The sequence below is a fragment of the Zosterops lateralis genome (genome assembly GCF_965231275.1).
Source record: "Zosterops lateralis genome assembly, chromosome: 29".
Taxonomy (NCBI): domain Eukaryota; kingdom Metazoa; phylum Chordata; class Aves; order Passeriformes; family Zosteropidae; genus Zosterops; species Zosterops lateralis.
Genome location: NC_139789.1, coordinates 1,307,065 through 1,331,181, shown reverse-complemented (window position 1 = coordinate 1,331,181; position 24,117 = coordinate 1,307,065). Strand labels below are relative to the sequence as shown.

Here is a 24,117-nt window from a genome sequence, read left to right as displayed (position 1 = left end):
CTTGGTGTGGCTGGGAGCACTTGTTGAAACTCCACTGACCACCACTCCCTAGGGGCTGAGGGGTTTGGTGCTTTGAGGTGTTTCTTCAAGTGAAGGACCCCCACCTGTGTCCTGTTGCTCTGCAGATTCTCAGGTGTGACAGAAGAGGACCTGGAGAACACGAGCATCACCCTGCGCGATGTCCAAGCTGTCCTGCTGAACATGTTCAGTGCAGACACCATATTGATTGGGCACAGCTTGGAAAGTGACTTATTTGCACTAAAGGTGACTTGGGCTCTTGCCTTCACATCTTCCTGTGGTGCTTTCCCACCCTGGGGGGTGTTAGGTGTCTCCTTCAAATTTAGGAACTGCTTGTTTTCAAGAACCAGTAGTGGGATGGCCTCACCTCAGGTCCTGTGTGCAGTTTTGGGCAGCACAATATAAAAAAGCCATGCACCCATTAGAGACTGTCCAGAGGAGCTGTGAGGATGGGGAAGGGTCTGGAGAGGCCTCATGAGGAGCAGCTGAGGGTACTTGGTTTGTTCAGCCTAGAGAAGACTGAGGGGGAGACTCATTGTAGTCTTCAACATCCTCGTGGGGGAAGAGGAGGGGCAGTTATTCATCTTTTCACTCTCATGGTTTGACCAGGGACAGGAGCCCAGGAATGGCTGGAGCTGTGTCAGGGCTTGGGATGGAGCTCAGGGAAAGGTTCTTCCCCCCGAGGCTGCTGGGGCACTGCCCAGGCTCCCCAGGGAATGGTCCCAGCCCCAAGGCTGCCAGAGCTGCAGGAGCGTTTGGACAACGCTCTCGGGGATGCCCAGGGTGGGATTGTTGGGGTGTCTGTGCAGGGACAGGAGTGGGACTCAGTGATCCTTGTGGGTCCCTTCCCACTCAAGGCATTCCAGGATTCCATGGATTGTCCAGTCTCTGAGCCTGTGCAAAGCTGGTTGTGGTGGAAGTGCAAGGGATTGGGATCATGTGTGTCACACATGGTGTCCACCTGAACTTTTAGTAGCTGCTGCTGCCCAGGGTGACAGAGCTGGACAGGGCTCTGAGTACCCTGGTCTAGTGGAAGGTGGAACTAGATGGTCTCTAAGGTCTCTTCCAACCCAAACAGTTCCATGATTCTATGACTGATCCCAAATCATTTGCCTCTCACCCCTGTCAGATGTGTTCTCTGTTCTGTGCCAGCTTTTCTAGGAATTGTGGAGTTAACTTCAATGAAGTTATTTTGACCTTTTACCTGTCCTGTCTCCTGCCTGGACCTCCTCAGCCCGGTGTGCCCATCCCTCAGCCACCTCTGCTGTCCTGCCAGGGAGCATGTCCTGCACTGAGGCCCCAGGGCTTTGTCCTGGATCACCAGGAGAGCATGTGGCAGGCAGGAGCCAAGTCTTTGTGCTCACATGCCAGAACTTCCCTCAGCTGTTCTCTGTCCCACAGCTCTCCTGCTGAAGCCTCTGTGGCTGCCAGCTCCCAGCGCTGGGTTGGAAGCAGGAGCTTTTAATGCCTGTAAAACAGTTTACCTTTCTGTGGCACCCTTTATCCCAGCCTTGGAGAGGCTTCATCATAATCAGAAAAACATTATTTCCAGTTAGATCAGCTTGAGATGACTGCCTTGGCCTCTTAGAGGCTTGATTTTCTCTTAGCACCACAGCTGCTGCCAAGAGAAGGAGCCCAGAGCAATCCAGCAGAGCCGTGGGGTGTCACAGCAGAATGGCCGAGGGCTGTGGCAGTAAAGCCATATCTCACTAATGGCTGTGGCAAGTTCCAAGTGCTGATGACATTTCAGGTTTTATTTAAAGCTTTATTATCCTGTTTACTCAGTCTTCCTGATCTACATAAGTAATTACCACTGTGTCTGGGAGGGTGCCAGAGCTGAGTGCAGTCCAGGGGAGATTATCCATAATGTTGGCAGTTTTATACTCCGAGGATTGGAGCAGGTTGTTTCTGTTAAAGTGCAGCTGTTCTGGGGCAGTTGTGGAGCTGTTAGTGATGGAATTATGGGCTGTCCTGCAACATGAGCTGGTGCCTGGAGGCAGAGAGGAGAGGGATTATCAGGGTCCTGTCAGAATCATCTGTGGTGGGACAGGACTCAGGTTTATCTCTTAGGCCCTGCACTTCACTCTTATGCTCAGGATATGGGATTGCCTTCATCCACATTCCTATAGTTCCCACTGAATGCAGCTCATGACAGCAAAGGATTAATCTTGTCTTAGCCTGAGAGGAAGAAATCAGTATTAAAACAAGCCAGCCTGCCGTATGATTATGGACTTCGTCAGGTGGGACCTTCTGGCTGTCCCCAGGCTCCTTGGTGCAGGCCAGGGAGCACTTGGACCTGTTCAGCATCCTCAGTTCCTCCAGCGTGGTGACAATTCATAGCTGAGGTGTTGGATTAGAGGGCTGGAGCCCCCCTGCTCTGGAGCCAGGCTGGGAGAGCTGGGGTGCTCACCTGGAGAAGAGAAGGCTCCAGGGAGAGCTCAGAGCCCCTTGCAGGGCCTAAAGGGGCTCCAGGAGAGCTGGAGAGGGACTGGGGACGAGAGATGGAGGGACAGGACACAGGGAATGGCTTCCTCTGCCAGAGGACAGGGCTAGATGGGATATTGGGAAGGAATTGTTGGCTGTGAGGATGGGGAGGCCCTGGCACAGGATGCCCAGAGCAGCTGTGGCTGCCCCTGAAACCCTGGAAGTGTCCAAGGCCAGGCTGGATGGGTTTGGAGCAGCCTGGGACAGTGGAAGGTGTCCCTGCCTGTGGCAGGGGATGGAGTAGAAGCTCTTTAAGGTCCCAACTCAAAACACTCTCTGATATGATTCAGTGATAGAATTTCCTTGTCCCATTCCATCCTTGCTGAGCTGGTGCTGGTTATAAACTTCCTGTTGAGTCACTGCTGGTGGATGGGAGGATTTGGGGTTGGTTTGCACCCTGAAGGCCAGGCCTGTTCTGTAGCCCCAGTGTGATGTACATCCTGCTTTGCTGTGCGCATCCTGCCCACTTCTGTCCCCATCTTAGGATCCCAGAATGGTTTGGTTGGAGGGGACCATGAAGATTACCCAGTTCCAATCCTCTGCCATGGGCAGGGATGCCACTCACTAGACTGAGCTGCTTCATCTTGAGAAGCAGTTGAAAGGTTGCTACAACTCACACATAGGCTTTGTGCAGTCACTGGTTCTTCAGTTTTTAATTGTGAAAGACTCCAGAACTATTCCAGCTTCTCCAGGCTAAGGGATTAAGGATTGGCCTGTTCTGCTTGAGTTACACAAACTGGATCAGCCCCAAACCTCTGCTGCCCTGCATGTGAGGTTTCAGGGCTCTAGGACAGGCGTGTGGCCAAGCAGTGGGAATCCTGTGTGCACACCCTGCAAGGGGAGTCATCCTGGATCCAGCCAGAGCCTCCTGCCAGACTGGTTGGGTGGGAAGCTGCTGAGAGCATTGCACAGAGCCCCAGAGGTGACCGGGAGCATGGCTGATCCCAAGGAGTGCCTGTCCCTGTGGGAGTGGTGAAATAACCCTGTTGCTGTGCTCCCTCCCTCAGCTGATCCATGGCACTGTGGTGGACACAGCCATCGTGTTCCCGCACCGCCTGGGGCTGCCCTACAAGCGCGCCCTGCGCACACTGATGGCCGACTACCTCAAACGCATCATCCAGGACAACGGTGAGACCTCTGAGGATCCCCACTTCCTCCTGGATGTGGTCTCCTCAGCCCTGCCTTCCTCTGCTCTCCCCAGGCCCATCCTCTTGCTCCTGGTGTTTTTTCCCCTGCATGTGTGTGGTAGCTGGGAATGTGCTGGCATAAGAAGCTTCAGCCACAGCTCGTTTCAGTGTGACCCCTGTTCTGAGGGCAGAGCTCTCCCTGCTTCCCTTCCTGTGCTGGGACAAAGGAAGTGGTGTGGGAAGGCTGAGGGTGGCTCTGCCAAGGCCAGATCCTGCCCTCCTTTCTCTCTCTGGCCAGCTGAGATGGATCCTTGTGTTGGAAGTGGGGCCTGTTCCCTCCTGTCTTCCCTGAGCACATTGCAAACACTGCTGGGGAAGCTCTTAGCTGTTCCATAGCTGATAGTGTCAGGCTGAAGCCCAGCAGAAAAGTGTGGGTTTAGTGGAAAAAAATACATGTTAAAGTTGGGAACGTTCAGCCTGGAGAAGAGAAGGCTTTGGGGACTCCTTAAAGCTCGTTCCAGTGCCTAAAGGGGATCCAAGAGAGCTGGAGAGGGACTTTCGATAAGGGACGGAGGGACAGGACAAGGGGGCATGGCTTCCACTGCCAGAAGGCAGAGTTAGATGGGATATTGGGAAGGAATTGTTGGCTGTGAGGGTGGGGAGGCCCTGGCACAGGGTGCCCAGAGCAGTTGTGGCTGCCCTTGGATCCCTGGCAGTGTCTAAGGCCAGGTTGGATGGGGCTTGGAGCAGCCTCGGACAGTGGAAGGTGTCCCTGACCATGGCAGGGGTGGCACTGGATGGGCTTGAATGAACCATAAAACACAAACTATTCTGTTGAATTCTTTAAATCCCCGGCTGTGGCTCAGGGTGCTCCTGGCTGTGGCTGTGGCTGCAGGGGACAGGGGGCAGCTGGCTCTGCCTGGGGAAGCTCTCTGTGCTGTGCTGTGCTGAACACGCAGCCCCTGCAGCAGAGAGGTCACTGCCACACCTGTGTTTTTGTCCCCAGTGGAAGGACATGACTCCAGCGAGGACGCCCGAGCCTGCATGGAGCTGATGGTGTGGAAGATCAAGGAGGATGCGAAAGTGAAGCGATGACCTGTGCGTTGTCTCTCTGCTGTTCTCCTGCACCTCTGTGAAGAAGCAGTGCAATAAATGCCCACAGCCACTCTATCTCCCTGTGCCAGCAGCATGTTCCTGCTCCCCAGCCATCCCAGCAGGATTCCTGGACTCACACCTGCAATCCCCCTGTCCAGGTGGTGGCTCTTGGATCCTCAGACTCCACCTGAGGGATTCTCTGTGGTCCAAGCACTGCCTTGTGGGCCTGGCAAGGTGGTTTTGAGTAGCACAACCAGAACTTCTTGGTTCCTAGGAGAAGCTTGTTAGAGGTAGGTTGGAGATGTGCAGAAAGATCTTTCTCGTTCAGTTAAAGGTAGATCGTTTACGTTTTTTTTAATTCAAAATGTAACTTAAATTGCCTCTGTACTCCAAAGCAGAGTTTGGAGAGGGGAGAGATGGAAGAAGGTTGGGCAGGAAGCTGTGTATGGATTGTGTAGCTGGTTGGGAAGCAAGAGCTGAGGATCAAGCAGTTGGGAAGAGGTCCTGGTGCAATCGCACTGTGGAGCTGCAGAAGAGAGGCTGGCTCTGACAGCTGAGGGAGAGGAATGAGGTGGGATCTGGGAATTGCCACCTGCTGTGCCCCAGGTGATCTCCTTGCTGAGCACTGGCTGGCACCTGGTTCTGCAGTCAGTGCAAAGGGGGAAACCATGGGTGTCACAGCTTGCCCAGACCTCAGGGAGCCACGTGGCAGGACAGGGACAAACAGCTCCCAGAGTCAGGGAGAACCTGCATCTCATCACTGCAGGGGAGGACAAGCAGTCCTTCCCTGACCCTCAGCTTCCACCAGGGCCCCAGTGAGCTTGTGTTCAGGGAACAGGGATTTTGAGGTGTGCAGGTAAAGTTTCACCTAAGGGTGGCCTCAACAGTGTGCAGGACTCCCCACCAGCCTGTCCCTGATGCAGGGACTTGGTACAGGCAAAAGCAATAGGGAAAAATCCTTCATTTCAACTCGTTTACATGTCGGGAGTTCTGCAGAGAGCAGAGGAGCCAGCTGTGTGTCTGGCACCTGGACAGAAGCAGCTGCTGGATGTGACTGTCACTGGGGTAACTGGGGAAGAGCCCAGGCAGACTGGATGGCACTGGTGGGTCCCCTTGCCCAGACCCTGCTGCTGTCTGGGGACAGCAGAGCTGAGGGGAACAATCCCCATGGACTGGGTCTCTCATCTGGGGTCAGGGAGCACCTTCACCATGTTCCCAGAGCAGTGACCCCTCACCTTCCCTGGCAGCACTGGAATTGTGTCCCTTGGAGGCTGCTATGTCCCTGGCATGGGCTGGCTGTGTCAGTCTGGGGGCAGTGGGGCAGAGGAGCTGCTGGGGTTTGGTTCATGTCAGAGCCAGGTCCTGTTCACTCCTTTGTACCCCTGCAGGGCTCAGGGTCTGGGGACAGCTGTATGTCCCCTGGATGTCCTGCTGAGCTGCCCCACCTTTGGGCAGGAGCGTGGGCTGGGCTGTGTTCCAGGACAGGGATGTCCTGCTCCAGCCCCACACTGGGCCTGGTGAACTCTCCCCATTCCACTGCTGCCCTCCAAGGCAGGGAGGTGGTTTCTCTGCCAGACTCTCTGGGAGCCACGAGGAGCAGTGGGGCTGTAAAGACTCCTGTTACTGCTGAGCCCATCTGTGTTTTCTCTGGAAGCCTGTTCCTTACCCCAGGTTTTGGGGATGCAGCTCCCTGCTGCTCCCCCAGTGCTCCACATCCAGCTCTGCTCCTTCCCTGCATTGGGGCTTCTACCCCAAGCAGCCTTGGGACACCTTGGCCTATCCCCATCCCACTGCCTGCGGGGAACAGTGCTGTTCCTGCCCAGGCTGTGGGAGAGACAGAGTGCAGTGCTTCCCAGCTGGGGAGGGAAGGTTTGCTCCTGCTTCTGCCTCTTTCAGTGTTTATCCCCCATTTATCTTCACCCCTGGCTGCAACGATGGAATGTCCCTGGAGCAGCCACGTCAGGTCTCAGACCTGGCTCTTGCCTGTTCCTCAACAGGCAGCCCCTGCTTCCCAGCCGTCCCACAGCTGGAAAAGGCAGGGAATTCTAACATGGATACGGTGTGCTGGTGTCCTGCTTGTGGAGCTGTTTGGCTTGATCCCACCTCCTGGGACTGGAGCAGGCAGGACATTCCTCCAGGCAGGAATCCTGCCAGGCCAAGAGACCTCCATCAGTTCCCCTCCCTTTCCCCATGGTCCACCCTAAACTGAGGCTTTTGGGGTGGGGGTGTGGGGGGGTTGCCTGTATCAAAGGGTGTCCCTGGGAAAGTGGAACCATATCCAGCCATGCATCAGTTTGGTCAGAGCCAGCCCAGGGCTGCCATCACCTCCCCAGGCACCAGAGGTTTGGTTGGGTTGTACAGAATGATTGTAACCTGTAACTTTTTGTAATTGTTTTTAATAAAAGAGTGTTGACTAGATGCACATTCCTGAGTCTGGGGCTGTTCTGCCTGCAGATGGATTGTGGAGGGGAGGTGCTGGAGCCGTCTTGTAGCTGGGAGGGGCTGGGCAGGATTCCCAGGAGATCCTTCCCCAAGCTGGAGAAGTGGGTTTAACACATCCAAGGTCCTGCTCATGGGTCTGCACATCCCAGCCATGAGCACAGACTGGGAGATGAACTCATGGAGATCAGCCCTGGGGAGAAGGACTTGGGGGTGTTGGTGGGTAAGAGGCTCAGCCTGCCCCGGCCATGGACACTGACCCCAGAAACCCCCCTGTGCTGGGCTGAGCCCCCAGCGTGGGCAGCAGGGGAGGGGGGGATTCTGCCCCTCTGCCCCACTCAGGTGAGACCCCACCTGCAGAGCTGCCCCAGCCCTTGGAAACAACATCAGGAGGACGTGGAGCTGCTGGAGCCAGTCCAGAGGAGGCCACAGAGCTGCTCCAAGGGCTGCAGCCCCTCTGCTCTGGGGACAGGCTGGGACAGCTGGGGGTCTTCACCTGGAGAAGAGAAGGCTCCAGGGAGAGCTCAGAGCCCCTTGCAGGGCCTAAAGGGGCTCCAGGAGAGCTGGAGAGGGACTGGGGACAAGGAATGGAGGGACAGGACACAAGGAATGGCTTCCTCTGTCAGAGGGCAGGGCTGGATGGGATATTAGGAAGGAATTATTGGCTGAGGGTGGGGAGGCCCTGGCACAGGGTGCCCAGAGCAGCTGTGGCTGCCCCTGGATCCCCGGCAGTGTCCAAGGCCAGGCTGGACAGGGCTTGGAGCAGCCTCGGACAGTGGAAGGTGTCCCTGCCCATGGCAGGGGGTAGCACTAGATGGGCTTTAAGGTCCCTTCCAGCCCAAACCATTCCAGGATTCTGTGACAGCAGTGGGGACAAGATCCCGTTCTGCTGCTTGGGGCTGGGGGTGGCCCTGTGGGATCCCGGCGTGGCCCCTCAGGTGTGTCCCCCCTGCCCCCACCACTCTGGCACAGGGTGACACCGGTGCCTCCTGGGCACTGGCTGAGGGGGGTCCCAGCCCCGGGGGGTCCCAGCTCATCCCCCTTCTGCCCTTTCAGAACCCGGGTGCTCCCCAATCCAAACCATTCTGTGATTCCTCGATCCCTTCAGTTTACAGCCGCTGTTCATTCCTCCGTGTGCCCCCGGCGTGGCTCTGCAGCACTGCCCAGCCTCCCCCAGCCCCACTCCCAGCTCTCGGTGCTCCTCCAGAACACTCCTGCCCGCCTGGATGAGCCGAGGAGCAGAGAGGAAAAGGGATGAAAACGCTACCACTCTTTTTGGAGAGAACTCCAATCCCAGCTCCCTGGACTGAACGAGGAGGGAGGGCTGTGGCCGGACCCTCGCTCTGTGCAAACCCCGCACACCCCGAGGGGTGCCCGGGCAATAGCCGGGCACATCCTGGCTCCTCCTGCCTCATCCCGGAGTCGGGATGGAGCCTCGACATCCCCCCAGCCCTGCCCAGGCTCCCCCAGAGCCCGTATCAATCTCCCAAATGGGGCAGGAATTAAAGTGCCAAGCCAAGGAGCTGATTCAGCACGGAGGAAGAGGTGAAGGTAAAAAGTTCAAATAAAAAAATAATGGGCCATTAGATGACCTCACTGGCAATGTGTTTTATTTAACGCGCGGGGTGATGGCTCGGGGGTGGCAGCGGCTGCTCCGGAGGCTGTAAAAGTCACACCTGGCACGTGTTCTCAGACAGATCCTCCGGCCTTTGTGGCACTGGGTGCTCCGGTCCCACCCCCTGCCCGAGGGTCCCTCTTCTCCTGCCATGTCCCCCCTTGCAGGTCACCTCATGGTAACATCAGGGAACCCCTGTAGTGACAAAAGCATTTTGCTTTCTTGCTCTTTTGGAGCCTCGAGGGTGACAGGGACCCTTTGAGTCTCCTCCAGGTCGAGGATGGGGCATGTGGGATTTTTAGGATTATAGGAACCCTGGTCCCAAGGGAGAAGCATTCACACAGCCCCAGGCATGTGGAGGGACAGGACACAAAGCCAGCTTGGACAGGGCTTGGAGCACCCTGGGACAGTGGAAGGTGTCCCTGCCCAGGGCAGGGGTGGAACTGGATGGGCTTTAAGGTCCTTCCCAACCCAATCACTCTGGGATTTGATGACACAGAAGCATGTTCAGAATATGTCCCGCCTGTTTTCCCTGGAAGATCTTGTCTCCCAGGGCACTGCCAGAGTCGGGGCATCCCCAACAGAAGGGGTTTTCTTGCTCTCTGAAGCCTTTGCCCCTTCTGGGTGGCTTTGCCTCTGGCTCTGAGCGTGGCTTCAGGGCTTGGCATTGCCCATCTCCACCTTGGTGTTCAGCTGCTGCAGCTGAATCAGGGGAAGCAAAGGAGCAGAGAGAACCCCAGAACCTCATTCCTTCCCCTTCCCAAAACCCTCTGAGCTGAAACCTGGGAGATGAAAGGAAGCAGCTTGCTGGGGACAAGGCTCCATTTTCACCCCAGCAAGGCAAGAGCGCGAGCTCAGAGGTGTTGGTGGATCACAAATCTTCCCACTTTGCCCCCTCATCACTGGGGTGCAGCCCCTAATTCCACACTGTGTCCATATCCATGGGACCTGCCCCTGGCCTGTCCCAGTCTGAGCTCTACCAGTGAATTGGTGCTGCTGGTCTGGTCCTGGGAGCTCTCAGGGCTCCAGTGCCCCCCAGGGTCCCTGACAACGCTGTCAGTGTCCCAGCCCTGCAGGAGTGCCCTGCCTGGCTTTCCCTGCCCCCTGCCCCCATCCTTTCCTTCCCAAGGATAGAGGGATATTCTAGACCTGAATCAAAGCAGCCTCGGCCCCAAAGCTGCCCCCTCACCGGGGGAGGGAGGTTTTGGGCAGCCCGGGGTCCATCGGGTGTCAGGGTCATGTCCCTCCTTCAGCCGAGACCAGGAAGCTCAGCACACCCAGCCCCGCGTCTGCAGATGCTCCAGGATGTGCAACAGGATCTGCCCTGTCCTGCAGCACTTCCCCCCAGCAAGGGACACCCACGGGTGTCTGGGTGTCACTCTCTGCCCCTGAGCCACCTGGCACAGGTCAGAGGTGACCACGGCCATCGATCCTCTCGTTAAAGAGCTTTTTACCACATTTTGTCCAGACCCTCCAGGACGGGGCGTGCTGGGGCCGAGGCAGGGGGTGTGTCCCTCCCGTGTGTGCGGGCAGGACAGCTCCTCATGTGGTGACATCAGTGAGCCACAGCCGGTGGGGACAGGGACCTCACAGCAGCCCCTGCTGCCTCCACTCTCCTCCTCGCTCCAGACTTTTGCTTGGCTGGTCCCAGGGACGGTCCTTGGCCGTGGTGCTGAGCCCGGGCACCTCGGTCACTGCTCTGTGCCTTGGATTGTCCTGGCTGGCAGCATGGGATGCCTGTGTCCCCATCAGGGATGGCCCTGTGCTCCCACCATGGCCCTTTGTCCCCACCAGGGATGGCCCTGTGCTCCCACCATGGCCCTTTGTCCCCACCAGGGATGGCCCTGTGCTCCCACCATGGCCCTTTGTCCCCACCAGGGATGGCCCTGTGCTCCCACCATGGCCCTTTGTCCCCACCAGGGATGGCCCTGTGCCCCAAAGTGCAGTGCAGGGGGGGGCTGTGATGCTCCCCAGGCACTGGGGTCCCTGTTGCCAGCCCTAAACCCTCTGCAGGGCAAGCTGAGTGACACCTGTGACACCACAGGGACTGGGGTCCTTCTGCACCCTCCAGCCACCAGTGAGAGGTGAACTGGCCAGACTGGGGAGCAGGGGCTGGTGGTGGGCCAGGGTCAGCACCAGTGACCGGCCTTGTCCCCTCCCTAGAGCTGTCCCCTGGCCTGGAGTGGCTCTGGGGTGGCTGGGGACAGAGGAGGAGGAAGAGGAGGGTGAAAGGAGCAGGAAGGAGGGCAGCAGCCACTGATTGTGCAGGTTTTGGGAGGGGAGTGAGGGGAGTTTTTGGGTGTTGGAGGCAGGTTCTGAGTGCTGAGGGCATCACTCACTCTGGGCATCACCTTCAGACCAAAGTTTGGGACACGAATGGGAGCCCAGGAGGTGTCAGCCTGGTGATCCTCATGGGGCTGTGCCCAGGCTGGGAAACAACCCTTGTCCCACAGGAAACATTCCTAAACTATTAATATTAATATTATTATTAATTGTTTTCTCCAAACAAATGGGGCTTTGTAGCTGCTCAGCCTCTCGGAACGGGGCACCTGGATCTGCTCAGTCCTCGAGGAGAGGGAAAAACCTGGCTCGGAGCTTTAACTCTTCCTGTGAGCGCAGGGGCTGCCCGGGGACAGCTCCCGGAGAGGGGACACGCCAGGACAGTCCCCTGCAGTGCCTGGGGAGAGGACAACTAGGACAGCCCCCGCGGTGCCTGGGGAGGGGACACACCAGGACAGCCCCCGCGGCGCCCCAGGGACACCCTCTGCCCCGGCCTCCCGGCGCTCACTTAATTACACGGGAAGGGAGGGGGTGTCAGCTAATTGCAGAGGGCGATTGATTGGGAAAATGTCATCTTCACTGGCCTCTGTTGCCAGGGTGACCTCGACCGTTCTCGTTCCCGGGTGCCCAAAGCCACCCCCTATGTGGCCTGCGGGGGGGACACGGGGGTGGGATGTGGAAATCCCTTTCCTTCCTCCAAACCCAGCCCCGGTGCTCCGGAAAGCCGGGCCACGCCGAGGTTTGGGGACCCGCTGTGCCCAGTGGCCACGGGCCCTCCCTGCGGTGCCACCTTCGCTGAGGGGTTGACAGGAAGGGAGGGGGCCGCGGGTAGGACACGGCAGGTGAAGGCTGAGACACTGAAATCCCTTGTGGCTGCTGCTCCAGCCCTGCGGGGTGGTCGCAGAAGCGACAGGCAGGTGATGGGCTCAGGGAGAGGGAGGGAAGGAGGCTGGAGCACCCTGGCTGAGTGGGAGGTGCCCCTGCCCGGGGCCGGGGATGGAATGAATTGGGCTTTAAGTCCCTTCCAACCCCAACCAGTGCCGGTTCCGTGACTCCCCACCCGGCCCCGCTGTGGCCTCTGCCCTCTCTCACCCCTGGCCCCAGCTCAGACCTTCAAACCCAAACCTCCCGCCCTGCTCGCTGTGCCCGGACCTCTCCCCTGGGGCTGGACCCCCCCGAGCTTTGTTTCAAACCTGTGCCACTGCCACCAGCCCTGCGGGACAATGAACAACAGCTCGGCCCTTTGGCTCAGCACCAGCCCCTGAGGCAAAGCCTGGGAGAGGTTTCTCCCTCTTTGGCGAGAGCTGGGGAGTGACCTCAGGGTGGGAATGTGCCCAAATCTGTCCCCACTGCAGGTCAGATCCTGCCAGTGTCACCCAGAGTGGGAACATGGGGACACATAGAGGAACGTGGAGATACGTATGGGGACATCGGGACACATGTGGGGACATGTGCAGGGACATGGGGACACAGGGACATGAGGACAGGTGTGGGAACAGGGGGATGTGAGGACATGTATGGGGACACAGGCCCAGGGGACTTGTATGGGGACGTAGGGATGCTGTGACTTGTGTGGGGGCCTGGGTACACTAAGGAGAACACAAAGACATACATGCGGACATGGGGACATGTATAGGGACATGGGGACACGTGTGGGGACACGTAAGGGGACACGGGGACACAGGGACACAGCAGGCACCGTTCAGGAGCTGGCAGGAGCCGCTCCCGGCTGTGCAGTAAATGCTTTACGGACCGTGCGGCTGGCGCTGGGTGATCGCCTCCGGGTCTCTGCGGTTAATTGCAGGCAGTAATTAACTAATGACGGCGATGACGGGACCACTGCGGGTATGCAGGATGAGTGCGGGGTGGACAGCAGGCTCCGGCCTCATTAGCTGCCGTCACTAACGAGGTGGCCTCTGTCCCCAGCTGGGCTCGCAGTCCCGGTGCTGGCACTGCCCGGAGCTGCTCCTTTGTGCCTTCGGCCTCCTCCTCCTCGCCGTCCCCTTTCCCGCCTTCCCCGGTCCCCAAGGCACGGCCCGACCCCCGCGAGCTGCCGCCGCCCCCCGGGGGGCTCTGGGGGGACCGGCCCAGCCCCGGGGCTGCCCAAACCTGCCCCGTGCCCACCCCGCCCTGGGATCCAGTCTGGGGCCACCCGGGTCTCCCCTGGGATGGTGACAGGGACATCCTGACCGCGTCCCCGTGTCCCGGAGCCCGGACGGGTCCCCCGGGAACGGCTCCTGCGGCGGCAGCTCGGCTTGGGTGGAACCGAGCCAATAACGCCGGGCAGGGGAGGGGAGCGGGGGCCCGGCCGGGGGCAGGAGGGGCCGGAGGGGGGCGGGCAGGTCCCCGCGGAGGTGTGGCATGGGCTGTCCCCACGGCCCCGCGTGGGGCAGGGCGGGTGGCGGCAGTGCCCTCCCGGCGGAGGTGGCGGCAGCGCGACACTGCCCGGGGCTGAGCCGGGCATCGGTGCAGGTACGGGGACCCCGAGGGGAGCGAGGTGACAGCCACTCACCGCGCCTGGGACAGCGGGGGCGCGCGGGGGGGGACACGGCTGGCAGGTCCTTGGGGTCCCGGGGAGCTGCTCCTGTCCCCAGGACAGGGCAGGGCAGCCCTCGGCCGGTGCTGCCCGGGATGCCGCGTGCGGAGCAGAGTTTGGGGATGGCACCTGAAACCACATCCGAGCGGCTGGAAAATAGGGCGAGCGGAGGGAAACTCATGGCTCGGGCACGTCCTGGGGAAACAACCCTCGAGAGGCTTTGATGATCCACCCGGCCGGAGCGCGGGGGCGTTTCCGGCGTGCCGGGGACGGGAGGGGACACCCACCCCCCCCGGGCCGCTGTCACTGTCGCCTGTCGTGGTGGGTGACACGGGCTGGCCCGGGAGCGATGCCGGAGCGGGGTTGGTGTCCCCGGGGTGGCTCTGGGACCCACTGGGATCAACAGGGACACAACAGCAGGAGGGGTTACGGACCCACGGGAGGGGTTACGGACCGTGTGCCAGCCCCGGGAAGGGGACACGGGCCGGGCCGGTCCTGTCCCCGCCGGTCCCTGCGTGGGAAGGGGCACAGAGGGGACCGGGAACCCCCAGCTGTGGGCACTGCCCGTGCCGGCTCCCAGGGAGCCCAGCACCCTCACACCAGTTCCTGCACTGAGGAGAGCTCGGCGCTGAGCCGGTGATTTCAGGAACAAAACCTCCACAGAATTCCCGTGGCAGCGGTCGGATCAGCCGGGACATAAATCAGGGACATAAATCTCCGCGTGTTTCACCACCCTGGGCCAAACCCGGGTGGCGCCGTGCCCGGCCCTCTTTAAATCTGACTTCTGTCCAGCCGTGCAAACCTCTAACAGCCCAGAATTGCATGTTTGGGGTGAGAAAGTTCTGCTTTGGGGTTTTTTAGCATCCGGCAGCCCCGCGGGGACTCTTTACACTGGAGCCCTCGGGCATGGGACGTTCCCTGCGGGGCCGGCTGGGTCACCCCAGGTGTTGGTTTGGGGGGACATCCCGGGGGTTAAGAATTCACTGCTGGGCTCGCTGAGGTGTGGGGCAGTGGTCGCAGGGTGTCCTGTGCCTTTGGCCATCGCCAGCCCCCCCTGCCCCCCCAGAGAGCTCCGGGCTGGGGCCAGAGCAGGGTTTGGCTGTCCAGGCTGTCCCCCCGTATGGCTGGGGCTGGCAGGGAGCCCTGGCACCACCTTCCAGCCTGTTCCCGCCTCCCCAAAGTGCACTTTTTATCTCTAATTACTGAGGTGATGAGTGAGGTTTGTCAAGAGCTTTCTTGGAACGGAGGTTTCTCGGATACCTCCTCGAAAATATTTTTGCAGTCCTTTGAATCACCTTTTTTTCCCCTTTCGCCTTGCTCCAGGCCCTGGCAAGAGGCAGCATTCCCGGCTGCCTTTGCAGGACACTCAGCCCCATGGAGTGTCCTGCCTGTGCCAGCTGCAGGTGCTCAGCCAGCCGTGCTTTTGTTTGGCACCTTTGAGAGCAGGGATGCTTTGGAGCTGCTGAGTGGAGCCTGGCTGGGGGTAATGGTGATCCTGACTGGGCACAATGGGGCTCAGAGATGCAGACACAGTGGGGACATGATGGATCAGCAGCTTCAGGCCTGATCCTGAGCAGGAGGGGACCAGGATAACCACAAATAAAGCCAGAGGTTCCAGTGTGTCTTGTTGAGACTCAGGACAGGTCACTCAGGTCACTGGTCTGGAAGCAGCAAGCCCAGGAAAACACCTTGGAATCTCTCACTGTCAGCGTCACCCCCAATATCCGTGTCCTGGAGTGAGGAGTGAGGGCAGAGGATGCTTTGAGCCACTGATCAGAGCCCCGAGGGCACAGCCAGGGTTACTGGCCCTGAGCAGCCCCCTGGGGCCCCTCGCCCATTACCCTGGGCTCAGGAAGCTCAGCCAGGGCTCAGTTCTAGACCAAGCTCCCAAGGTGGGTCTGGCTGCAGCTTGGCCACACTCCTGGGCCTTGCTGTGGACCCTTGGAGCTGTCTTGTCCCAATGGATGGGCTGTCTCACCCTCTGTCCCCTTTGCAATCCTGACTCTGGACTTCCTAAGCCCAAATCTGGATTTCTTCATCAGGAGCTCAGCTGAGGCTCAGGGCTCATCCCAGCTGCCATCCCTGACCCTGCCCTGGTTGCCCATGGTTGGGATCTTAGAATGGGTTGGGTTGGACCTTAGAGCTCATCCTATTCCACCCCCTGCCATGGGCAGGGACACCTTCCACCATCCCAGGCTGCTCCAGGCCCCATCCAGCCTGGCCTTGGACACTTGCAGGGATGGGATCAGGGTTTGTGAGCAGGTGACTCAGTTTTCTCCATCCTGGATACCCTGAGGTTCATCTTGTCTCCTGTTGGACTTTCCTTGTGGAGCAGCTGCCCCTGGGCCTGTATCCCTTGGCCTGTTTATGGTCTCTGAGGAGATCCCCCATATCCCTACCCCAGAGGAGCCCATCCCTCTGGTGGGAGGAGAGAGGGCAATGTGCTTGCCAGGAGCAGGAGATGGAGGGATTTGGTGTCCCTCCTTTGTCCCCTCCTTTGTCCCTCTGCAATCAGACCCAGCCCTGTCTGTTTGCAGGGAAAGGTGTCCCCAGCTGGCAGCACCCTGGGACAAGGACAAGGGGGTCACACAGGTGGGAGATTTGCATTTCTCTGTGCCAACCCTGTTTTGCCTAAACTAAGTGGTCACAGCCAGGCTGGGGCACTCCTGTGGGCTTTCTGTGTAGAAGAGATCTCATCCCTCCAGGTATCCACCTGTTCTTCCTGCTCCCCCTTACCTGGGACAAAGGGGAGTGGGAGCTTTGGGGTGTAGCAGGAGTGTCCCACCACCCCCAGCAGCTCCCTGAAACCCTTCCCTCCTTCTCAGCCATGCTGTGAAGACAAAGAAAGCAACATTTGGGGCTAAATTTGCCCAGAGCAGCTGTGGCTGCCCCTGGATCCCTGGTAGTGTCCAAGGCTAGGCTGGGGGCGGGGGGCTTGGAGCAGCTTGGGACAGTGGAAGGTGTCCCTGCCCATGGCAGGGGGTGGAACAGGATGAGCTCTAAGGTTCCCCCCAGCCCAAACCATTCTGGGATTGTGTGTGCTGAGCTCAGGGGTGTCATTTAGGATCCAAGGACAGGGACAGCACCAAGTGCTGGGTGGTAAAGAAGGATTTTGTGGATTGAAGCTTTTTCTGGGCAAGCTCTTGGCTGCAGGGGCTGAGGTGCTGTTGGTGTTTGGGTCTCTGACCTGGGATGAGATGACCTGGAATGAGGAGGGATGCCCAGCCAGTGGCATCTGGGAGGTGTGTTGGGACAAACCAATACCCACGAGGAGCAGGAGAGAAGTTGATACTTTGGGTTAAAGAATGGAAAAAAGTGATCAAAGGAGTGAGATAAGAAATAACGGCAGGGAGTGACTTCTGGTGGGATTATTTAATAATAAGGTAATTAATGCTTTATCCCTCACTGCCTCCTTTCATGTGAGGATCACAAGGCGCTTCACAAACGTTAATTAATCTTCCCTACCATCCCTGCAGGAAGGTCACAGAGCCACCAAGCGTGAGGGAAATCTTGTCATTGATGAAGGTGGCTGCTGTCCCAGCACGATGGGAGCTCGGGTGGGATGGCAGGACAGGGAGAGCTCCAATTCCTCACCAATGACTTCAAATGATTTCCAATAACTTTCCCAGAGGGCAAAAATGTCTTTGAGTTGTCACAGGCAGCTGGGCTGAATGTCCCTCTCATAGGGTGTCCTGCCCTGGAGCCTTGGGAAGCTGGAGCATCCCAGCGGGATCACACTGTCATTGCTCAGGGTTTCAGGTGTCTGTGGTTGTTCTTGTCCCCAGGTCCTGGCAGTGGTGGCAGCATGGCTGAACAGGACCCAGCCGCAGGCTGCCCACGTGGGAAGCAGCAGTTGCCAGGTCAGTGTGCAGTGGGTGTGGTTTGGGGATTTTCCCTCCTTTCAGACACTTTATGAGGAAGTGGAATGTGGGACATGGTTGTGAAATGGGGAGGAAGAAGATTTGGGGTGAGGAGGGACTGTCAGCTGGGGCAGGTGTTGGGAGCAGGACTGGGAAGTTCCTGTTTGGCAGGGTCTGCACTGGGATGGCAAAAATGGAACTGGGAGAGAAATGACACTGCCTGGAGCAGTAAAGACTGGGGCTCCTCCTGCCCGTGGCCTGAGCACCAAACCTGAGCTGTGAACCAAACCCTGAGCCCAAGGGGTGGCCCTGAGGCTCGGGGGGAGATGTGGGCAGCACTCTTGCAGCTCTGGAATGTTCTGGTGTCCTCTGTCACTGACCCTGAGACCCAGCCCCTCCCCAGCTCTCCAGGTCCCTGTGCCCTTGGAAAGCCACTCCAGCAGTGACCATCACTGCTCCTGGTGCCCTGGAGGTGCAGGCTGGTGCCTGGCCTGGCTCCCATGGGAACTGCTGGATGTCCATTTGTCCACTTGCTTTTGCAGCTTTCACCTGGGAGGTGAGGGCCAATGACCGCAGCTACCACAGGCAGTTCAAGAAGAAATCTGCCTTCTGCCTGAGCAAGAGGAAATACTCGGTGAGCCAGGATGGCCCTGGGCTTCCCTTCCCCAGCCCCTTCTCCCTGAGCCACTGGTGGCTGTGGAGACACAGCAGAGATGCTCCAGAAGGGTCTTCAGCAGGGTGGAGGGTCACGAACACAATCCCCAGGGAGGAGAAGTGCTGCTCCCTCCCCACCTGGTGCCCCCTAGAGCTGTTGGAGAAGGAGCAGAGCTGTGTGGAGATTTTTTAGTCTGGTGGTCTAATCCAGAGAAAGATTTTTCAAAATGTGTTGAGTGACCAAAACCAGATTTATTTTATTTTATTTTATTTTATTTTATTTTATTTTATTTTATTTTATTCTTTAGTGAAATAACATCGAGGCCAGTGAGCTGGGCTTTAGATCACAGTCAGAATCACAGAATATTCTGAGTTGGAAGAGACCCACAAGAATCCAAGAGTCCAACTCTTGTTGAATGGCCCACATGGGGAACAAACTCACAAGCAAATGGTTTTGTTCTCATTTTTATACGGCCCTTGGATCTGATAATTTCTTCTTTTCCCTTCTGGCTTTGATAATTTTTTAAGGCACCTCTTGTGCTGTGAGAAATCTTAAGAACACCAGATATTTGGACATTTGCAGAGCAGGGCCCTGCTTTCCTAGGGCTGCCCTGGCAGTGGCTGTGACCCCCTGTCCCCTGCAGGGCAATGCCATCAGGACAGCCAAGTACAACCTGCTCACCTTCCTGCCCCTGAACCTCTACGAGCAGTTCCACCGTATGGCCAACATCTACTTCGTCTTCGTCATCCTCCTCCAGGTGGGGTGGGCACCATGGGAGCACCGGGTGTGTGCCAGGGCTCTGCCCAAGGAGGTTTCTCCGGAGCTCAGAGCATGGAGTCCGGGCTAAAAGGTTTCCCAGGACGCGGCTTTTCCGTGGTGTTTGGTGTCTTTTGGGAACTCTGAGTGGTTTGACCTAAATGTGGCTAATTTAAATTAAACCGTCCCAACATCAGGAGGACGTGGAGCTGCTGGAGCCAGTCCAGAGGAGGCCACAGAGCTGCTTCAAGGGCTGCAGCCCCTCTGCTCTGGGGACAGGCTGGGAGAGCTGGGGGTGTTCACCTGGAGAAGAGAAGGCTCCAGGGAGAGCTCAGAGCCCCTTCCAGGGCCTAAAGGGGCTCCAGGAGAGCTGGAGAGGGACTGGGAACAAGGGATGGAGGGACAGGACACAGGGAATGGCTTCCCACTGCCAGAGGGCAGGTTTAGATGGGATATTGGGAAGGAATTGTTGGCTGTGAGGGTGGCAGGCCCTGGCACAGGGTGCCCAGAGCAGCTGTGGCTGCCCCTGGATCCCTGGCAGTGTCCAGGGCCAGGCTGAACAGGGTTTGGAGCAGCCTGGGACAGTGGAAGATGACCCTGGCTATAGTGGGGGGTGGCACTGGATGGGCTTTGAGGTCCTTTCCAATCCAAATCGTTCCTTGATTCTATAAAATGGCTTTGGTTCGCATATAGGCAAAGCTCACACTGACCACACCAAAACAAAAATTCATCCCCCCAAAGTCAGAGACCCAGGAGCATTTCACACCTCAGAAAGAGGTGGAAACCCATGAAAAGAGGTGTCTGTAACAGAGATTGATTTGATGATTCTGAGATTGGTTCCTGCCACCCTTGGGCCCTGGCTTGGGAGTGAGGGAGTCACTCAGCCACCTCAAGTGTCCCAAGGTGGGACAGGAGTTGTGTCACTGGTGTAAAATTCTCCTTCTCCAGACTTTCCCTGAGATCTCCACACTGCCCTGGTACACTCTGCTGTTCCCCCTGAGCTGCCTCCTTATCATCCGAGGGCTGCGAGACCTCATCGATGACATTGTGAGTGAGGGGGGTGGCCCTGGGGACACTGGCAGGGAGGGGCCCTTTGCTGTGAGCTGAACTGAGGAGCTCAGGAGCTGCTGCCATCCATCAGTCCTGAGGTATCATCTACTCCACCACATCCACATTTGGCTATATTTTCCCCTGGGAAAGATGTGATGCCCTGGCTACTTTTCTTGGGGTCTAAACCCCATTTCTGCCATCTTTAATACAGCCTTGGGCTGTAGTGCCAGGTTGGTCTCCAGAAGTACCTGAGGGGAATTCAGCCTCTTTATTCATCAGAACCTGTCTTCCCATGGCTCAGAACACAGCTCTGGGGCTGAGGAGGGAGGTGGTGGCATCAAGGGGTTGTTTTTGTGGGACAGGACAAGCTGGCATGGCCTGTGCCCATGGTTTGGCCTCTCTGTCTCTCCTGTGTGCAGGGCCGGCACCGCAGTGACAGGAACATCAACAGCAGACCCTGTGAAATCCTGGCTGGGAACAGGTGAGGGGCTCTGGGGGGCTGTGCCCGTGTTTTCCACACCCTTGTGGAACAATGGAGCAGCTGAAGTGCTGAGAGTCCTTGAGCAGCTGAGAAGGGGTTTGGTGGGATTGTCCTGGGCTCTGCAAGCTCCTTTCACCTCCCAAAATGTTCTACAGGTCCTTCTGTAGGATTGGTCGTGTTCCAGTCATGGGCAGCTGGTTTTAAAAAGCCCCAGTTCGCTGTGATGTGCTGGGGGAGGCTTTCCTTGGCTGCAGAATTCTTCCAGGTCATCAAATCCAACCCACAGAGTCGTGTCCCTGCTCAGCACTGCTCCAGGGAAAGATGAGCTTTTCCCACCTGTGGTTAGGGTGCTGAAAGTCCCTGTCACCTGTAGGTACAGGGACATGGATGTGACACATGGGTCCTGTGCCACCCTCCGTGCTCAGCCCTCTGGAGGCGCCACAAGAATCTGGAGGCCCAAATCCTCCAGGAATTTGGGACAGGCACAGGCTGAAACCCCCATAATCCCCAGTCCCACTCGTCTGCAGGGACAAAAAGTTGTCCCCTTGATGCCTTGGGAAGGCTGACCTGAAACAGAGACTGGACTGGACCTCTGAGAGCAGGGAATCTGGGCTAAAAGGTAGAGAATAAAGTAGGTATTTATTGAAAGGCCTTTAGGGTACTACGTTGGTAGTACAAGAGCCTGACCAGGGCTACACCCAGGGTGGACTAAGAATGGTCACAAAATGGCTGACCAGTCATGCGGTCTTACACTAAGTTTTGGTCCATTTGCATATTGGGGTTTAATTGTCCAATTACAGCTTCAAGTTGTGAGGTCCCACCCTCCTTGTTCCTCCCTTCAGCCACCCTTGTTTGTGCTTTTGGGGTTGAAAGTTGCCCTTGGTCTCCAGCAGGAAAAGCATTTGTTTTGTCTCCCTGCTCTGTGAAGAGAGCTGAGTGACACTGAATGTGAGGCTCAGAATCACACCCCTGGGCAGCACAGAATCTGAAATACATGAAAGCTCAAACTAAAGGCAGCACCCTGAACCCCCGCAGGTTCCGCTGGCAGAAGTGGCGTGACATCTGCGTTGGGGACATCGTGCGGCTGCACAAGGACAGCGTCGTCCCGGTGAGGGGTGCCCGGAGCTGGCCATGCCCTGGGGGGAATCGGTGACCGGGGGCTCATCCAGGTGCTCTCTCCTCCTTTTTTTGTTCCTCAAGGCTGACCTGCTCCTGCTGTGCAGCTCCGAGCCCAGCAGCCTGTGCTATGTGGAGACCGCTGACATTGATGGGTGAGGACAGGGACAGGGACAGGGACAGGGACAGGGACAGGGACAGGGACAGGGACAGGGACCCCTCTGGCCATGGGTGGACAGGGACAGAGGCCAGAGACCCTGGTCTTGGGGTCCCACCAGTGCTGGGAGGGTTCAGGGAAACCACAGGATGTTTTTGGATCCTCCAAAACCCAAACCTGCAGACACCCCAGAAATGCAGATTTGACCCACAGATTTTGAAAATGGGAGTCCAAAGGCTCTGGTGAGGGTTCCAGAGCACCTAGTGACCTCAGGCCAGTGTCTCCATCTCCCAGCTCCTTCCCAGCCCATCCTGCCCCCTCCCTATGCAGGATGATTTAATGGCAGGGTCCCTGGGCCAGGGCTCATCCTGCACAAGTGCTCCACGTGTAGCATCACAGGTCCCTGTCTGGCATTTCACTGCCACCACTTGTGTAATTACCTGATAATTAATGTCTGTCTCTATCCCATGGGCCCGACAGGAGGATGAACAGCTCTGTCACCCCACAGAGTTGTTTTATTTTCCTTTCCCTGGCTCCTGCTCACAGGGAAACAAACCTGAAGTTCAGACAGGCCCTTCTGGTCACCCACCAGGAGCTGGGGAGCGAGGAGAGCATGGCTGCCTTTGATGGTGAGTCTGCTGGGTGAGGGCGATGTGGCCAATCCCACTGGGGTGGGATGGATTCATCCTTGGGAATTCTCTAATCTCCTGGCCCCATCAGTCCAACAAGAGGCTGGAAGACAAAGGCCTCGTGGGGAGGCTCTTCCCATCATTTCTGCAATGAATCCATCAGGGCTGTGCACCTTCCCCCTTCCCTGGATCTTGATTTTCCTACTGGTACCAAGCTCTTGGTTTCCAAAACTGAGCTCAGCCCCTGCTGCTCCTCCACAGGGTGCAGAATTCCCCTCTCCAAGGCCTTGGGGATGAAGGGGGTTGTGTTTGTACCTTCTCCTGTTCACAGCCCAACAATGTTCCTGCACTGACCAACCTCCCAGCACCTCTATCGGCCTTAACCTGAGCCATCCAAATCCCACCTAGACACAAACCCCGAAACTCCCCGAGAGGCCCCGACCTCCCTCTTTGGGGGGGACACGTGGGCATGAGAGGAGAGGGAGGGTCTCTCTGTCCCCTGACCTTCCCGTGCAGGGCGAGTGACGTGCGAGGAGCCCAACAGCCGCATGCACACCTTCACGGGCACCCTGCGCTGGCGGGGCCGCGCCCACGCCCTGGACAGCGAGCGGATCCTGCTGCGGGGCTGCCGCGTCCGCAACACCGCCCTCTGCCACGGCTTGGTGCTCTACGCAGGCGAGTGTCCCTGCCCGGGCCGGGGAGGGCGAGCATCCCCCGGCATCACGGGGATTTTAAGCTGCCCGAGCGCTTCCAGCAGCGGCAGGTGCCGTTCCCAGCTGGCGCAAGGCGGAGGAGCTGCCGCGGTGTGTCCTGGTGGTGTTGGGGTCGCTGGTGGGAGGGGAGGTGGTACCAAACCTCTCCTAGTCCCGGGTTATCTCCCAGCTGCAACTCATCCCACATCCAGCCCACCTAGTGCAGCTCAGGGCTGGGCCATGGGGAGCTGTGGGGTGAGAGCTGCTTGAGCATCACATTTTGGAATGTGCAGCCACGGCTCGATGGACACTGATAGAGGGAGGGTCCCCTCTGGGCTCTTCAGGGGAGGGGAAGTGTCACTGTGGAGGGAAGCAGCCTCACTGACCAGCAGGTGAACCTTCTGGGGACTTGCATTTTTACTTTGGAAATGTTTCTTGCCCAGGGTTTGATTCCAAAATCATGAGGAACTGTGGAAAGATCAAGCAGAAGAAAACCAAGCTGGACCACCTGATGGATCGGCTGGTGATCATGGTGGGTGTGGTGCAAACACCTCTGCCCTGCTCCTGAGGTGCCTCACAGGGCTCCTCATGAGAGGCCTCCTGCTTGGGTGGTGCTGCTTTTCCTCATCTTGCAATATTTGGCCCAAAATATGTTGGGTTTAACATATTCAGAGAATTGGGGAATCCCAGACTGGTTTGGGTTGAGAGAGACCTTAAAGCCCATCCAGTGCCACCCCTTGCCATGGGCAGGAACACCTGCCACTATCCCAGGTTCCTCCAAGCCTGTCCAGCCTGGCCTTGGACACTGCCAGGGATCCAGGGGCACAGGGGCCCTGTGCCAGGGCCTCCCCACCTCACAGCCAACAATTCCTTCCCAATCTCCCATCCAGCCCTGCCCTCTGGCAGTGGGAAGCCATTCCCTGTGTCCTGTCCCTCCATCCCTTGTCCCCAGTCCCTCTCCAGCTCTTCTGGAGCCCCTTTAAGCTCTGCAGGGGGCTCGAGGTCTTTCTGTAGCCTTCTAGAGAAGAGTCTGGTGGACTCTGTGATCCTGGGACTTTCTCATCTTGGGACATTCTCATGCTGGCTTCCCACCCCAGATCTTCCTGATGCTGTTGGTGACGTCCCTG

General features: G+C 58.0%; 2 protein-coding genes across 3 annotated transcripts in view; both read left to right on the top strand.

Annotated features, from left to right (window-relative positions):
* The window catches only part of REXO1 (RNA exonuclease 1 homolog), a 43,857-nt gene extending 36,718 nt beyond the window's left edge, over nucleotides 1–7,139 (top strand). For both annotated transcript variants that reach the window (XM_083879887.1, XM_083879888.1), the window contains 3 exons: nucleotides 126–264; nucleotides 3,510–3,630; nucleotides 4,636–7,139. In XM_083879887.1, the coding sequence (XP_083736013.1) occupies nucleotides 126–264; nucleotides 3,510–3,630; nucleotides 4,636–4,724 (349 nt within the window). In that variant the 3' untranslated portion in view covers nucleotides 4,725–7,139. The remainder of the gene's footprint in view (nucleotides 1–125; nucleotides 265–3,509; nucleotides 3,631–4,635) is intronic.
* A 5,746-nt stretch (nucleotides 7,140–12,885) lies between these two features.
* Nucleotides 12,886–21,581, top strand: LOC310920304 (phospholipid-transporting ATPase IK-like; the record flags this gene model as incomplete). The annotated part of the gene is made up of 8 exons (XM_083880179.1): nucleotides 12,886–12,903; nucleotides 13,269–13,530; nucleotides 17,380–17,454; nucleotides 17,997–18,088; nucleotides 18,753–18,866; nucleotides 19,814–19,912; nucleotides 20,335–20,396; nucleotides 21,432–21,581. 8 exons carry the CDS (start codon nucleotides 12,886–12,888, stop codon nucleotides 21,547–21,549), a joined length of 840 nt encoding a protein of 279 aa, XP_083736305.1. The 3' UTR covers nucleotides 21,550–21,581.
* Nucleotides 21,582–24,117: the final 2,536 nt, after the last annotated feature.